At 32.7% G+C, this 15,489-nt stretch overlaps 1 protein-coding gene across 2 annotated transcripts in view; it reads left to right on the top strand.

The window, feature by feature from the left end:
- The window catches only part of LOC126736596 (transcription initiation factor TFIID subunit 1), a 57,920-nt gene that overhangs the window by 41,809 nt on the left and 622 nt on the right, over positions 1–15,489 (top strand). For both annotated transcript variants that reach the window (XM_050441030.1, XM_050441039.1), the window contains 5 exons: positions 3,317–3,684; positions 3,748–3,890; positions 4,073–4,198; positions 9,608–9,808; positions 9,860–10,043. In XM_050441030.1, the coding sequence (XP_050296987.1) occupies positions 3,317–3,684; positions 3,748–3,890; positions 4,073–4,198; positions 9,608–9,808; positions 9,860–10,043 (1,022 nt within the window). The remainder of the gene's footprint in view (positions 1–3,316; positions 3,685–3,747; positions 3,891–4,072; positions 4,199–9,607; positions 9,809–9,859; positions 10,044–15,489) is intronic.

Genomic DNA, 15,489 nt, shown 5'->3' with positions numbered 1-15,489 from the left:
AACGTCATATAATTAATGTCATATTCCCATTTTAATTTAATATAAACCCATAGAGCTACACGTTCTCTTTGTGATATTTGAGTGTTACTATCACTATTTTCAGTATCTTTTTATCCATTTTTTTATCACTATCACACCACCATTTGTAAATAGTTGTAAGTATTTTATTGACCGCACGGAATGCAATGTTTCCGTTGACATCTAGGGTACAAAATAAATTTTGTTAAAAAATTAAAATAAACCGTTTCACTTGAAGTTGATACCAGTCCAGACTATTGCTTTAAAAAAAAAAACATTATTAAGTTTCTTGATTTACTTAATTATAAACAACATCTTTAATTATAAAATTTAAATAAACTTTAATTAAATTAAGTGGCGTCCAAAGATGAAATCAGTAAGTATAAAAAGGGAGGGATGATCTGCCCACCACGCTCACCAGACTAAAAGCTGCCGTGCATTTATGAGGCAAAAAAAAAATATCCATAGGATAGAAAAATTGCCACAAAGTGTAGTTCCATGTGTTATTTCTAAACGCTAACATTGCTAAAATGGAAAATGAACGTTATTCATTCGAACATCTTGCAGAAATCCATCTTGTTTATGGTCTTGCTGATGGTAACGCGTATGAAGCTCAAAGATTGTATCAGTTAAGGTTTCCTAATCGCCGACTCCCGAATGTACGAACATTTTTAGAGTCCCATCGGCATCTTAGGGAATACGGTAGTTTTCGGACCCCCAGGAACAATGCAGGCAGACCGCAACAAGCACGAAACCCAGTGACAGAGGAGCAAATTTTGAATGCGATCGACGACGATCCTGGCATAAGCACCTGACAAATAGCTCGGAATTTGGATGTTTCTCATGCAACTGTCTGGCGGGTTTTGCACTAAAATAGCTTGTATCCATACCATATTCAAAGAGTTCAAGCTTTGCTACCTCAAGATTTCCCAAGGCGCTTACTGTTTGCAAGGTGGTTACTTCAGAGATGCGCGAGAGATAATAATTTTTTATCAAGTATTCTATTCACAGACGAAGCTCATTTTTCGCGGGAAGGGGTGGTGAATTTTCACAATGCGCAAGTTTGGGCAGCAGAGAATCCGCACGAAATTAGGCAATCTCACCACCAGGAGCACTTTAGCCTTAATGTATGGGCAGGTTTAGTGGGAGATGAGTTAATTGGTCCTTTCTTTTTTCCTAGAATTTTAGTTGGCGACATTTATTTAGACTTTCTACAGCACCATTTAAATGGTTTACTAGACAATGTACCTTTAAATGTGCGAGCGAACATGTGGTTTATGCATGACGGTGCCCCCTCTTATTTCCGTATAACAGTGCGTGAGCAGGCCCAATACCATGGCCTCCACGCTCCCCGGACTGCAATCCTCTGGATTTTTTTTCTGGGGATATGTAAAAAGCCTCGTCTGTAATCCTGGTCAAGTGCCTTCGCTCGAGGTCCTAAGGCAAAGAATTATTGATGCCTTTGAAACAATAAGAAATACTCCCGGAATTTTAGAGCGAGTAAGACAATCTATGAGAAGACGAATGGAGGCTTGTATTGCAGCGGGGGGTGCGCATTTTGAGCACTTTTTATAAAAAAAAATATTTGTTTCTCAGAAGTTTATTGTTTATTTAAAAAATAATTAATTATTATGTTGATAAATGTTAAATAATTTTTTAACCAATTTTTGTATTTTTATAAACCGTCATTTTTTAATGTAAATAATTGTTCATCAATTTATTGAAAAAACCTCAATAACAAAGTTCAAACAATAGCAAAACCAGTCTACCTATTTATTGTTAAATGTCGTGCCGCTTAAAAAATGTCCTAAAACAAATAGTCACAGCCTACTACTTAATATTATCTGTTGAAATTTTAATTATTACGTTATTGGTAGCCTTTTATTAATCGGCCTTTTATTAATAATTTTATTTCTCAAAAACTATTCGTATTATCAAAAAAATGCAAGAGACATAAAATTTAGATTTTTGTATGGCCCATATTCTGGTGTAGCTTAATTTTTCAAAAAATGTCTGCGTACATAAAATTTTGGCCGTCAAAAGTGTGCACCCCCTCAGTTTACCCCTTAAAATTAGTTTTACGCCTTTTCTAAGATAAAAAGTAAATAGACCGCCTAAAATAACGGGGGTATTCCAAATTTCGTTAAATTTGATGCAAAACTGTAGGCACAGTTTTAAAAAATCCATTTTTTTTACACTTCTTGCGATGGCTGTGGCTTGAAGGGGGTGCATTTTAGGGCCCATGTTTATAGGAAAAAAAAGTCTTATTTTGACCTCTGGAATACGCCCTTAAAATATATGTAGTGAATTTTGAAACACCCTGTATGATACCATACCTATACTTTTTAAAATTGAAAATGCAAAAGTACACACATTTCACTTACCACAACAACTAAACAAACAGTGGATTTAGGTGTATACAGGGTGTCAATTTGAAAACTTTCTACCCTTATTATCTCGAAACGGGTTGAGTTTTTATAAAATCGCTAGGACATGTCAATTTTATTATCCAGTTAAAACAATTTTTATGTAGAAATCACTTTGCCTCTTTCAACACCCTGCCCCCCAGAACCTTCTTCTCGAAAATCTTAAATGGCAATAGGGGTTGAGTGATAGTTCATTTGAAAGAACTATTTATTCTCTACATTTTGGCACCTTATTTTTAAAATCTGAGTGCGTTGCCAAGTTATTCTTGTAAGTATTTTAATTGAGGTAAAGCTAAGATTTGTATTAAAACATGTTTTTTTAGCTTAGTAAATTGTTTTAATTGATCAAAATATCATTTTACTAACGTATTCACTTACTGTTTAACATGACCATAAAGAGAATAGTTTAGTAGGTGCATTTATCACTGAAAGTGGTTATCAAATTGGATTTTTAAACATCAATTTATCTCAATGCTATTATTTTTGACTTTTTTTAATTATTTTTAATTTTTGACACGTCCATGAGCGAATTGGTCTAATTATACAAGAAATATATCATCTTATTCCCATCAGAAATAGGTATGTACATCTTAACACATTATGGGGCTCCACCACATTTTAGACTAGAAGTTCATGAATATCTAAATAGTAGTGAATTTCAATGAACCCATTTCTTGACCTCCTCGATACCGCCTTGCGATTTTTTTTTGTCGGGCGATTTGAAAGAGTTGGTGTGTGATGATGAGGCAATAAATACTCCGGAAGAACTTTTAGACTCTTATTAAATATGTAGAAAATTAAACTTTGATGCTGTGGTTTTTGTTTGATCCTTTTTCTTTAAAACTAGTATTGATTTAAAACACTCTTAACAGACAAAAGAAATACCAAAGTAGAGAAGAATTCTTAGCGGATGTGAACCAGATCGTCGAAAATTCGACTTTATATAACGGGCCGAAGAGCAGCCTGACTATAGCGGCAACCAGGATGTTAAATAAGTGCGTCGAGAGGTTGAAGGAAAAGGAAGACAGACTGATGCGTTTGGAGAAAGCCATCAACCCGTTGCTGGACAACGATCAAGTGGCATTCACTTATCTACTGGAGAATATTTTGAATACTAAACTGAAGGCGATGAGCGAATCGTGGCCTTTCCATAAGCCGGTCAACAAGAAAAACGTTAAAGATTATTACACGATAGTTAAACGACCCATGGACCTCGAGACTATTTCTAAGAGGATATTGTGTAAGTTATAAAAATCATTAATGCGGCAATTTACACTTTTCTGGGGTCCCTTTCAATTTTTAGCCCATCGTTATCGAAATCGGCACGATTTTCTCGTTGATGTCGAACAAATATTGGAAAATTGTATTTTATATAATGGAAAGGATTCTCCGTTCACCGAAAAAGCTGAAATGTTGGTAAAGGCTTGTAAGGCCGCATTAGACGAGGTGCGTTACTTTACTAGTATTTATCTATAGATGCTGTTTCTATACTCTATAAATATCCTTTTTTTGGAATGGAACGACCTATTTATGATTCAAAAAAAGTGGAAGATTTTAAGTTTAAAACATAAACAGGCATTTAATTTTATTTGTGTTGGATTATTGCACCAATGATTTTGTTTTATTAGTTTGACGATCATTTAACTGCGTTGGAAAACAAATTGGCAAGCGAACAAGAAAAGGCCGCGCAGGATGACGAAAATTGGATGGTACCAGATGATGAAGGATATACAGTGGCGGAGCATGATAGAACTGTAAGTTTATTCAAATACGTGGTATGTAAAAGCCCAAGTCAAATTCAAAACGTTTTTATTTGTCCTTAAAATACATAATTATAGTTACAAAATAATAATAATAATAATAATAGGAAAAATATGACAAATAAGGACCACCTCGCGATTAAAAACACGAGTCACAAGACTCGTTTGAATACAAGCTTGTGTGAAGCAGCTCTGATGTCTATAATACTTTTACAAGTAATATAAATTAAACGATAAAATAAAATTAAGCATAATTCTGAAAGATATAAGTGTAAGTCAACAATAAAATGTATACATTCTAAAGGCAAGAGGCGCAAAGTCAAGCAGGAGATATGGCTAAAAGTGTGCAAAAAAGGAGAAAACAACGGCTAAAATCGAGTAAAAACAAAGAAATGAAATGTAAATTTTAATTGTTTGAGAAAAATTAACGTGTGCATAAAGCAGGCACACATTAACAACAACAAAAAATAAAAAAATTTTTTACATAATAATTTAAATTAAATAGCTTTTTAAATTATTAAAACATATGCAATACAAATACATCAACATGCTCAAGATAAAGAAATTGGAATTATCGCTTTTGCTACTGATTAGGTGAATATTAAAATCATATTTCTTTCTAGCAAAGCAAAGTAAAATTAAAAAATACCTTTAGATATGCTGGATCTCCTCTTTTTATTACTCTGTATGTAAACAAAAAGTTATATTTGCGTTTATTAAGCATTAATAAAATCGAATTATTATTCAAATATGGGATAATGTGATTTCTGAAAGTTATATCCTATGAAAAACTCATGCATGTATTTTGTAATTTTTGAATAGATTTAGAGAAATGTAATGTAAGAGAATTGTGATTAAAAATTCTCGATAATCGAAAATTGATGGAATTGCATAGATAATATTTAATTTTCGCTGGCAAATATTTTTTTAAATATTTTATTTTTCTTAAATGCCTATATGCGACACCAAGTTTTTGTTTAATCTAAGTTTGAAATGAGTTGGTATTATCCAAAAATATTCCTAAATTTTTCGCTTCAGTAACCACTGGCAAAGAGGTGTTATTTATTTTAATATTAATAGTGTCAGATAATTCTCTTACTTGATTTTTATTGTTACCAAAAATAATAATTGATGATTTGCTTGCATTACGTCTTAAGTTCCTTAAGATTTCTAAATATTATGAACTGATAAAGTTTATTATAAATTATATCTAAAGTCTAAAATAGGTATTCCATCGTTTAGTGTTTGATGATCATTGGTCGGATGAATGGTATTTATTGAATCTTGTTGGTGTTTATTGACTTCCGGAGGTCTAAATTATTGTTTTAACGTTGGTTATTAAATTTTTGTTGTTGAATTTTATCAAAGAATGGTAGCCTTAATTGAATATTTGATATTTAATATCTGGTGATTTTATTTGAATAAACAAAATTGGTCTTAAAATATTTCGATATTGAAGGTTTATAATGCTTTCAGTCTCTAAGGCATTAGGAAATGGTGCGTCCGCGTTTTATGTTGATTGCTCTTTTAATATACAGATCGTGTTATCGTGAGCTACGTATTACCCAAAATAATGCCAACACCTATGGCTTAGTTGCGGCTTGCAGGCGGCGGAATTTTTCGTTTTTATTTTCTGAACCGGGAGTCAGCAGAACTGACTTTGCTGTGTTACTGCACGTTGCATTAATAATTTTTGAGCGTTATTTTCGTGTTTTTTTCACTATGGCTGTTTATACCCCTTCCGAAAGAGTTTAACTAATTAAATGGTTTTATGGAGGCAATTTGGCAGTACAATGTAGAGATTTGTTTTCAGTGACATTTGAGAATAGACCGATTCCTTGTGCAAAAACGGTTTTAAATGTGGTTACAAATTTTGAGACATCTTTTTGTCTTCAAGATTGTAAAAAATGCCATACAAAACGTCAAGAACGACCTGTTGAAGTGGTCCAGGATATAGAACGGCGGGAAGAAATGGTTTGCAGTATCCTAGAACTTGATTCGACACGGTCCACTAGAAGTGTTGGAGAGGAACTGGGAATGAGCAATAAAACTGTTGCTCGTATCTGGAAAAAATATGGGTACAAATGTTTCAAGTATTCAAAAACTCAGGAAATAAATATTTCCTGAAGACCAGTGGCGAAGAATGGAATTTTGTGAAACCATGATGGAAAAGGCAAATGAAAACGAATATTTTTTAAAAAATATTTTGTTTTCTGATGAATCTTCTTTTCCATTACATGGCAAACACAATCCTTCCATTGTTCGTTATTGGTCTCAGGAAAACAACCACAGAAGTTGTTATTTATTGATGGCACTTTAAACGCCCAAAAGTACCTTGAGTTGCTACAAAACCAAGTTGTTCCTGCCATTCAAATCCTACCTGATCTAGACCTGGGATCGGTTTATTTTCAGCAAGATGGCTGTCCTGCTCATAACGCGGCTAGGGTAAAAGAATTTTTAACAAATACTTTTCCTAACCGCCTTATTAGTGGGACTGGCGATATTAAATGGCCTCCTAGATCTCCAGATTTATCTCCAAATGACTTTTATCTGTGGGGTTACCTTAAGCAGACCATTTACAAGCATAAATTTAGTAGGCCAACAAATTTAGAGGAGTTGCGAAATAAAATTGTCGAAGGTGCCAATTCAATTTTACCTGAAACTCTTTTGGACGTGCGAAATAGCTTTTACGATAGGTTAAGTTTTTGTTTAGCAAAAGAAGGCGGTTTATTTGAGCGTTTTATTTAAAAAATGATATGTTAAGTTTGTTTATTAGAGTTTTATTTCTGATTTATTATTATATTATCATTAGTTGATATTTATTTTTTATTAGAATAACGCTTTAATTTTCATTATGCAAAACACAGCATATTAAACATTTTAAGATTACAATTCTATGCGGGTTTTACACATTGTCATGTCTGTAAAACCCGCATTAGAATAAATATTTTAAAAATGCCTGGATTTTCGCGGAATATTTTGGGACATTTTGTCGCCCAACGACGTAGCTCCCACGAGAGTAAGATGTTTACTAATCCCGTCCTCGGGCCGACCGGGGCGATGCTCTGTCGCAGGCACTCGTACACGCGCGACGTTGCAAAGTTTCGCCTCTATGCGGTTTCCTATAAGTAACGAACGAAAACACGATCTGTATAATTTAGTAATCGTATTTACCAAGTTTGTATCATAATCGTACAAGGTTGCTATTAGTTTCTGTCATGATAAATAACCATACTAAAGGTCAGTGAAGATTTTAAATTTTCGTCCGAATATGCAGGGGCTAAAGTACTTTCAGGCTCAAACGATTGCCAGCAATTCTTTGTCGTTTAATGTTCTTAAAGCATAGGTTTGTTATGGGGTAAATTAACTTGAAAAAGAACTGCATCTATTGCTACATTGCTTGTGTCGGTTGTCACAATAAAAGGCTTTAAAGTTTTAAACTTTAGTTGACAACTACAGACCAATTAGCGTTCCTAATTCTCTCGCAAAAATTTTTGAAAACATTTTATACCAATATATTTTGAGCTCTTTCATGAATAAATTCTCTCAGCAACAACATGGATTTCTACCAGATGCCTCAACTGTCACCAACCTTAGCACTTTGACAGAGGCAGCTGCTAATGCAGTAGATAGCCAAGAGCAGCTAGATGTTGTCTTGACAGATTGTGCAAAGGCTTTTGATCGGGTTGACCATGGGCTGTTGGTGAATAAGTTGGGTAAATTTGGTTTCTCGCTGAAAGCATGTAGGTTTATGGTATCTTATCTTACCGGAAGGCCTCAGCAAGTTAAAGTTGGTAAAAAATTGTCAAAAATATATATAGAACATCTGGGGTGCCTCAGGGCAGTAACCTTGGGCCTCTCTTATTTCTAATTTTTCTGAACGATTTGCCAAACTGCATAAAGATGTCTCGTGTTTGCTGATGATTTTAAATTATTTATGCACATAACATCTCTTATTGATTGTCTTGAGCTGCAAATTGATTTGAACTTGGTGGCCCAGTGGTTCAGAGAAAATAAAATGTCATTAAACATAGATAAATGTCAAATTCTAACCTTCACAAGAAAAATCCAATTTATAAATTTTGATTACAAAATTGATAACTTATCGTTAACTAGGAAAAGTAAATTTAGGGATCTTGGAGTCTGTTTTCAAACAAATCTCAAATTTAAGCAACACTATGAAACTATTGTAAACAAAGCATATAAGCTTCTTGGTTTTGTAATAAGAAATACAAAACATTTTAAAGAAATAAAATCAATAATAATTCTGTACAACTCACTGGTCAGACCGATCTTGGAGTATGCCTCAGTTATCTGGGCACCTAAAGCAACGGTGCATACTAATATGATTAAAAGGGTCCAAAAAAGATTTTTAAGATACCTGTACTTAATTAGAACACATAATGCATATCCTTATATGATCTTCTATAATAGTATGCTAATTGAATTTAAAATGGTACGATTGAGTGTTAGGCGTAATATGAATGATGTCTTATTTATTTACTACATAACTAACAACTTAAAATATAAGAACTGTTCTTTAATTAATCATCTATCATTTGCTTTTCCTAAAATCAATTTGAGAATAAGAAATAACAATCTTTTCCAGTGTTCACCCTAAAGTTGTTCGCCATTTAATAGAATGATGCAAGAATGTAATAATTATATACAAAAATATGATATAGATCTCTTTAATATTAGTATTCGCCAAATTAAGACTGATTTTGTATCCTTATCTGATTAATCATTTACTTGTTAATCTGTTCTTTTTGTTTTTGATTTTTAATTGTAAGTAGGTGTATTTTATTAAATGTTATTAGTTTTAGTGTAGGTTTAGTTTCATCATTATTATTGGTTTTCCTTTTTCTTTCTGCAAGCCAGTAAGCACTCCCACATATAATTACATTTCAAATGTGTTTGTAAGAGTATAAATACATAAATAAATAAAGAAATAAAATACAAACTAATATAAATATTCTGTTTGATCAGTTTATGGTACATTTTATTTCTTATATTCACAGCAAATACGATAGAAAATATTTATCGTCTAAGATTAACAGTTTTCAAGTAAAATTGGATTCGTTCAAAATTTCATTCGTATTTGTGCAAATATGTCAGTATCTATGGATCCTATGAAAATTTATATATGAAGATAAATTGTAGAGTGTAACATTGGCAACAAATATGATAAAAAGTAACTACTTTCATATAGGATTAATAATTTTAAGGTAAATTTTCTATTTGTTAAAATATCTAGGTTTCTATTGGTTTTATGAGAATTTTTACAGGGAGTAAAATTGTAGAGCGGAAAATTTGTAGCAAATATGATCAAAGTAATTTTAATAAATTTTTTTCTTTCAATGCCAATTGCCATAACATTTCGTTTTTTTTAATCCTGTTCAGAGTCAACTTAGTTCTCCGGAGCACGGAATGTCCCCTGGCAAAAGTCAACAACAAGAAGAATATGATTTTGTCGACGTCGAGGGTGACGTTCAGCTTGACGAAACGCTGCTCATTCCGAAAATACCGAAGAAACGAATTAAAACGGAAGCAGACACTTTGGAACAAGACCTTCAGTTTTCCAGTGAAGACGAATTGGATGAAGTAAGTGTTTAGTTAATTTGGTCTTATTGCATTTTTAATGTTCGTTCGTAGGTTCCTCTGACTGAATTTGAGAGCGACCAAAACGACCAAAAGGGCATTTTAATATCGGCGGAGATACCGATAGACGGGGCCGACGACGACAGTCAGCAAGCGGCCGAGGCGATGGTGCAATTGGGCTCTATGGGCTTTTATCAACAAGGAGATTTAACTGAGGCCGAAACACTGATGTTTAAAGGTATCATTTATAGATTAATATTTATACGCAAAATTGACAAATGACACTAGACTAGATGAATAGATCACCACTAATGTTACAATATGTATTGCAGTTCTTACTTTGATAATGTATGTAACTCATAAATTGCAAGATTGGGTATTTTCTCAATCAATGGAAAATTTATTTGGAAATCCGCTGCCGAAAGCATCTAATCCCAGTGGCTTTAATGATCTTTGCATTATCAGTATCCTTACGGCTTTGTCAAAGATTTTTTTAAAATAATTCTGTATGAATATTGCATGAACAATAACATTATTCCTAATACTCAATGATATATTTAGATCACAAGATGAAAAAATTTATACGATTTTGGTGTTATTGGATTTTTTGAAAGCATTTTCCTCTTCACTCCTACCGTCCTAAGTATGACTTGATCATTTTAATTCCCTTGCCTATTTTTCTATAGTAGGTCTAATTTAAGCCAATTAAACTCAAATCCAATGCAATCTTATCCAATCTAATTCAATTTAACGCAACCTTATACAAACCCACCTCAGCCCCAACCAATCTCTACACTATTCAGGACAATTTTTGCATTCGCCTATGGCTCATTGAACTAAATTTAAAGTTGATTGTCGAAACAAAAATCTTTTAATTTATTAATTAAATACGTTTATTTATGTGACTTTACATTTTGTAAACAATAACTTATAATAATTAAAGTATTTGATAAATATGCTCCTATAAAAACTAGCGTTGTTGGAAAAAAGAAAGATTTTCCGTGGTTTACAGATAATATTAAACTTTGAAATAAGACGTTAAAGTATTTTAAAAGAACTAAATTCCCAGCTAAATGGAATTACTATAAGCAACTTAGAAATTATACCACAACAGCAATTAGAGTGAAAAAAGGCTTTTTACAAGAAATTTAAAAATCTTTTCAATTCACATTTGATAAACAGTACCAAAGCGACGAATATCGTTAATTGTGATGGATTAATTTTTATGATCAGAATGAATTACCAATCTTAAATAAATTTTCTATTTATCGGGTTAATTATAATACTGTTTCTACAAGTTTATTAAGTCTATATCTGTGATGGATTTTAGGAATATAAGGATTTAAGACTAATCAGTATGCCTCAGTATTTAATTATTAAATTTTATCCCTCAGGAATTAAGACTAATTAGCCTGCAATGTGTTTGAAATACATATTTATAACCAGATTTTGTTGAAGCTTATAATTCAATTCCCGATTGCCAATCGGGATTTAGAAAGAATTTTAGCACGTCAACATGCTTAGTTAAAATAAATATTAAATTACGTAAAAGTGAATGAAGAGCAAAATAATTGAGCGAGAAATATTGTTGTCTAAGCTAAGATATTTTGGAATCTCTGAATATTGTATTAACTTCTTTACAGAATATCTATATAATCGTGAAAGTTATACAATCGTACTATATAATCGTGTGTTATGACAGTCCAACAGTTCGAAAAACAATGATCAGAGTGGTAATCAAATCAAGGCGTACCTCAAGCTTACTTTGTGCCGTGTTTTATCTTTGTTCGATTACGGTGATGTGGTATATACTGGCTCTTATAACAGCATATCTTAATGACAAAAATTGATTAAACATGACAAATAGACGAAAGCATCATACATTTAACATTATTTATCGGATTATAAAGAAAGGCCAGCCGGAAAACTTGCGAAATGAATTTTTGGATTTTGAGGATAAACACATGACGCGAAATAATGATATTTTTGTTGTCCGACGCCATAGAACCGCATAATTTCAGCGTTCTTTTAAATTACAAGTCACAATATACAAGTCAGTTTTCAACTAATAAAATAAAAATATAATTTTTTTTTGTTTTTTTTTTAAAGATTTTTATCCTATTTTGTACCTGATGTTAATTAACATATTCTTTGTTCAACTAGCAAGTGTGATTTAATTTTTTTTAGAAAATATGTTTGAGGATAGTTGATTAATGCTGGATGGAATACTATTCCATCCAGTGGAATGGTATGGAATGGTGATGTTCCGCTGAGGGGGTTAAAATGTGGAATAGTATTCCATCCGGTATTAATCAACTATCCTTAAACATATTTTCTAAAAAAAATTAAATCACACTTGCTAGTTGAACAAAGAATATGTTAATTAACATCAGGTACAAAATAGGATAAAAATCTTAAAAAAAAAACAAAAAAAAATCATATTTTTATTTTATTAGTTGAAAACTGACTTGTAGACATTTGCATTTTGCTTTTTTTGGGGTCTTAAATATTGAGCGATACGCTCCTTAGTTCTTTTATCCGCTGCCGCTCTTATTTTTCTTGATTATTATTATTAGTCTCCTTTTCCGTTTTGTCAAAATATTAATTATACTTTATTATAGATCGTATAGTTGCACTTCGGCAATAACAGATGTTATGGATAACGTAATTCGGGCTCGGGATAATGGTTAGATATCTGCATTGCTATTGTTGGACTACACTAAAGCTTTTGATTTCGTTAGCCACTCAATTTTAAAGTCAGTATTCCACTTAGTGGCTTTTCTTATGCTGCTATTGATTTGATTGCGTCTTATATAAGTAATCGCTTTCAGCGTGTTAAAATAGATAACGAAATATCTGATCCCTCGGAAGTTGAAAGTCTCAGGGTGGGATTCTTGATTTTTTTTCATGTTTTCGTCTATATTTCATCTTGTATTAAAGCATTGTGTCACCAATTTTTAGGCTAATAATACGCAATTGTATTGTTTTTTTCAATGTAAGTTTAAATTAGCCGATAATAAGTTTGATTATGTGCAAGAGTTTGGACCTTGTAGTGGATAACGACCATCGATTAAAACACCACGTCTTCAAAATTGTTAATAAGGCATATCTTGCTTTGAAATTAATAGATTTGCACAGGCACGATGTAAGTGTGGAGATTAAAAAGCTTCTATGTAATTCGTTGCTGCTTTCATAGACTATGACGTGGTTTATACCTGGTGTCTTAATTATGATAGGGAGAGACTGCAAAGGCTCCATAATTCTTAGCCGCCCTATTTTTCTCAGAAGATATCATTTAGAAGCGATGTACATCATTTAAATTTAAGAGGAAATACGATTTATATTCGGAGATAAAACACAGTTATTTAAATGATAATTTTCTTGCAAATTTGCATATCATATAAACAGTCTAAAGTACTAAATTCCAGATGACTTATAAATGAGTTTTAAGTAAAATAGAGGTATTTAAGTAAAGAGTTCACCTTGTTTAAAGTTCTATAATGCCACTTTAGGTCTTCCGTCAACCAAGTTATTCTGGCGACGCTCTTGTTTTCTTTTGATAATTTAGTTGTTTATCGAAATATACAGGGTGAGTTTTTTAAAGTGTTACAATGCGATATGTCAAAAACGGCTGCAAATTTTTTTTTGACATTTTGGTGACATTTCAAGTATACCGGGGGGGCACTTTTTGTCATTTGTCCCTTCACCCCCCTTAGAGGGGGGAGGGTCACTTCCTTATTTTAAATGGAATGACGTGTTTTTTATTCTTAAATACGAATCTACATAAAATAATGAAGTCTGTTTACAAAAAATTTTTAAAATTGCTCTGCTGGTTACGGAATTATGATCAAAAATGTTTTGATTAAATTTAAAAATAATTCGAATATTCTACTACAATAAAAACAAATTATTTCCTACTTTTTAACTATTTATCGTCTATGTATTATGCCTAAGGAGCTGTTCGAAGTGACCGCCTTCGACTTCCAAACACTTTCTTATCCTTTCTTGACATGGGTTTCGTACCCGCTGTAACATTGCTGGTGTCACTAATGAACAAGCAAAACGAATCCTGTTCTTCATGTCCTCTGGAGTTGTAGGTGCACTAGCCATTACTTTGTCTTTTATAAATCCCCATAAAAAAAAGTCAAGGGGGGTCAAATCTGGCGAACGAGCAGGCCAGTTGACAGGACCACCTCGACCAATCCACCTGTTTTCAAAAATCTCATTTAAATAAGTACGGGCCTGTATGGCATAATGGGGTGGAGCTCCGTCCTGCTGAAACCATACGTTAGGATTTAAATTTTGGTTTAGTAGACGAGGTAACTGATTTCTTAAAAAATCTGTGTAGACCTGTCCATTAAAATGACCTTGGAAAAAATGCGGACCAATAACTCTATCCTCGAAAATACCACACCATACGTTGAACAGACCAGGGATGTTGATTTGGTACAGTTCTCATCCAGTGAGGATTATTTGCTGCCCAGTAATGCATGTTGTGCCTGTTTACCTTTTAGAAAAACAAACAACCAAAACTTGAATATGTTCTAATTTAAATAAGTTAAATCTTACGTTTCTCAAAAAATGGTTATTTTCACGCATTTTTGTTGAAATCCAAGTGCAAAAATTAATGCGATTCTCAAAATCATGTCCGTAAAGCTCTTGATGAAGTGTAATGTGGTAAGGATGAAACTTGTTCCGCTGCAGAATTGTTATAATTGATGATTGACTAATTCCAGCATCTAAAGCAAGCCGCCTGGTACTGATTTGAGGATCAATAGCTACTGCTCCTAATACAGCAACTGCCTTATTTTCATCTGTTTGCGTTTTAATCCGATTTCGTCGTTTACTTTTTAGACTACCAGTCATACGACTTCTGGTCTCCAGTCTCTTAAAGGCCGTATGATATTTTGGAATATCCGGAAACCTCTCGGCCCATACTACTGCAGCCTCCCTATAATTTTTTCTGCACTCCCCCAAAATTAACAACATATCTACTTCTACACTGAAATTCGCTTCCATTTTTTTCTTTTTAAACACAATTTACTTGTTAATAACACGTCAAAATTTTTATGTGACACTGCTTGTTATGTTGCCATGGAAATCCTACTGTTACTAGGATTTTCATTTCCATCCATACTAGTAAAATAAACAGTAGGATTTCCATGGCAACCGGCTGTTATTATGGTAAAATATTCGAATTATTTTTAAATTTAATCAAAACATTTTTGGTCATAATTCCGTAACCAGCAGAGCAATTTTAAAAATTTTTTGAAAACAGACTTCATATTTTATGTAGATTCGTATTTAAGAATAAAAAACACGTCATTCCATTTAAAATAAAGAAGTGGCCCTCCCCTCCTCTTAGGGGGGTGAAGGGACAAATGTTAAAAATATCACAAAAAGAGCCCCCCGGTATACTTGAAATGTCACCAAAATGTCAAAAAAAAATTTGCAGCCGTTTTTGACATATCGCATTGTAACACTTTAAAAAACTCACCCTGTATTTTTGTTGTTTTATACTATCTAAGATTGATGAATTTCTGGGTCAAACTGATAAGTAAACATTGTTAAAGAGAGCATATTTTTAGCAGCAGATTCTTCCGTGCAAAGTTTTTTTGGGTAGTGGCTGATGAGTTTAGCTTCACTAGCATTTTCAAATACAAAAATCTTATCCATTCTTCTCA

Source organism: Anthonomus grandis, chromosome 1 (assembly GCF_022605725.1).
Source record: "Anthonomus grandis grandis chromosome 1, icAntGran1.3, whole genome shotgun sequence".
NCBI classification, from domain to species: Eukaryota; Metazoa; Arthropoda; class Insecta; order Coleoptera; family Curculionidae; genus Anthonomus; species Anthonomus grandis.
This window is presented reverse-complemented; position numbering and strand designations above follow the sequence as displayed.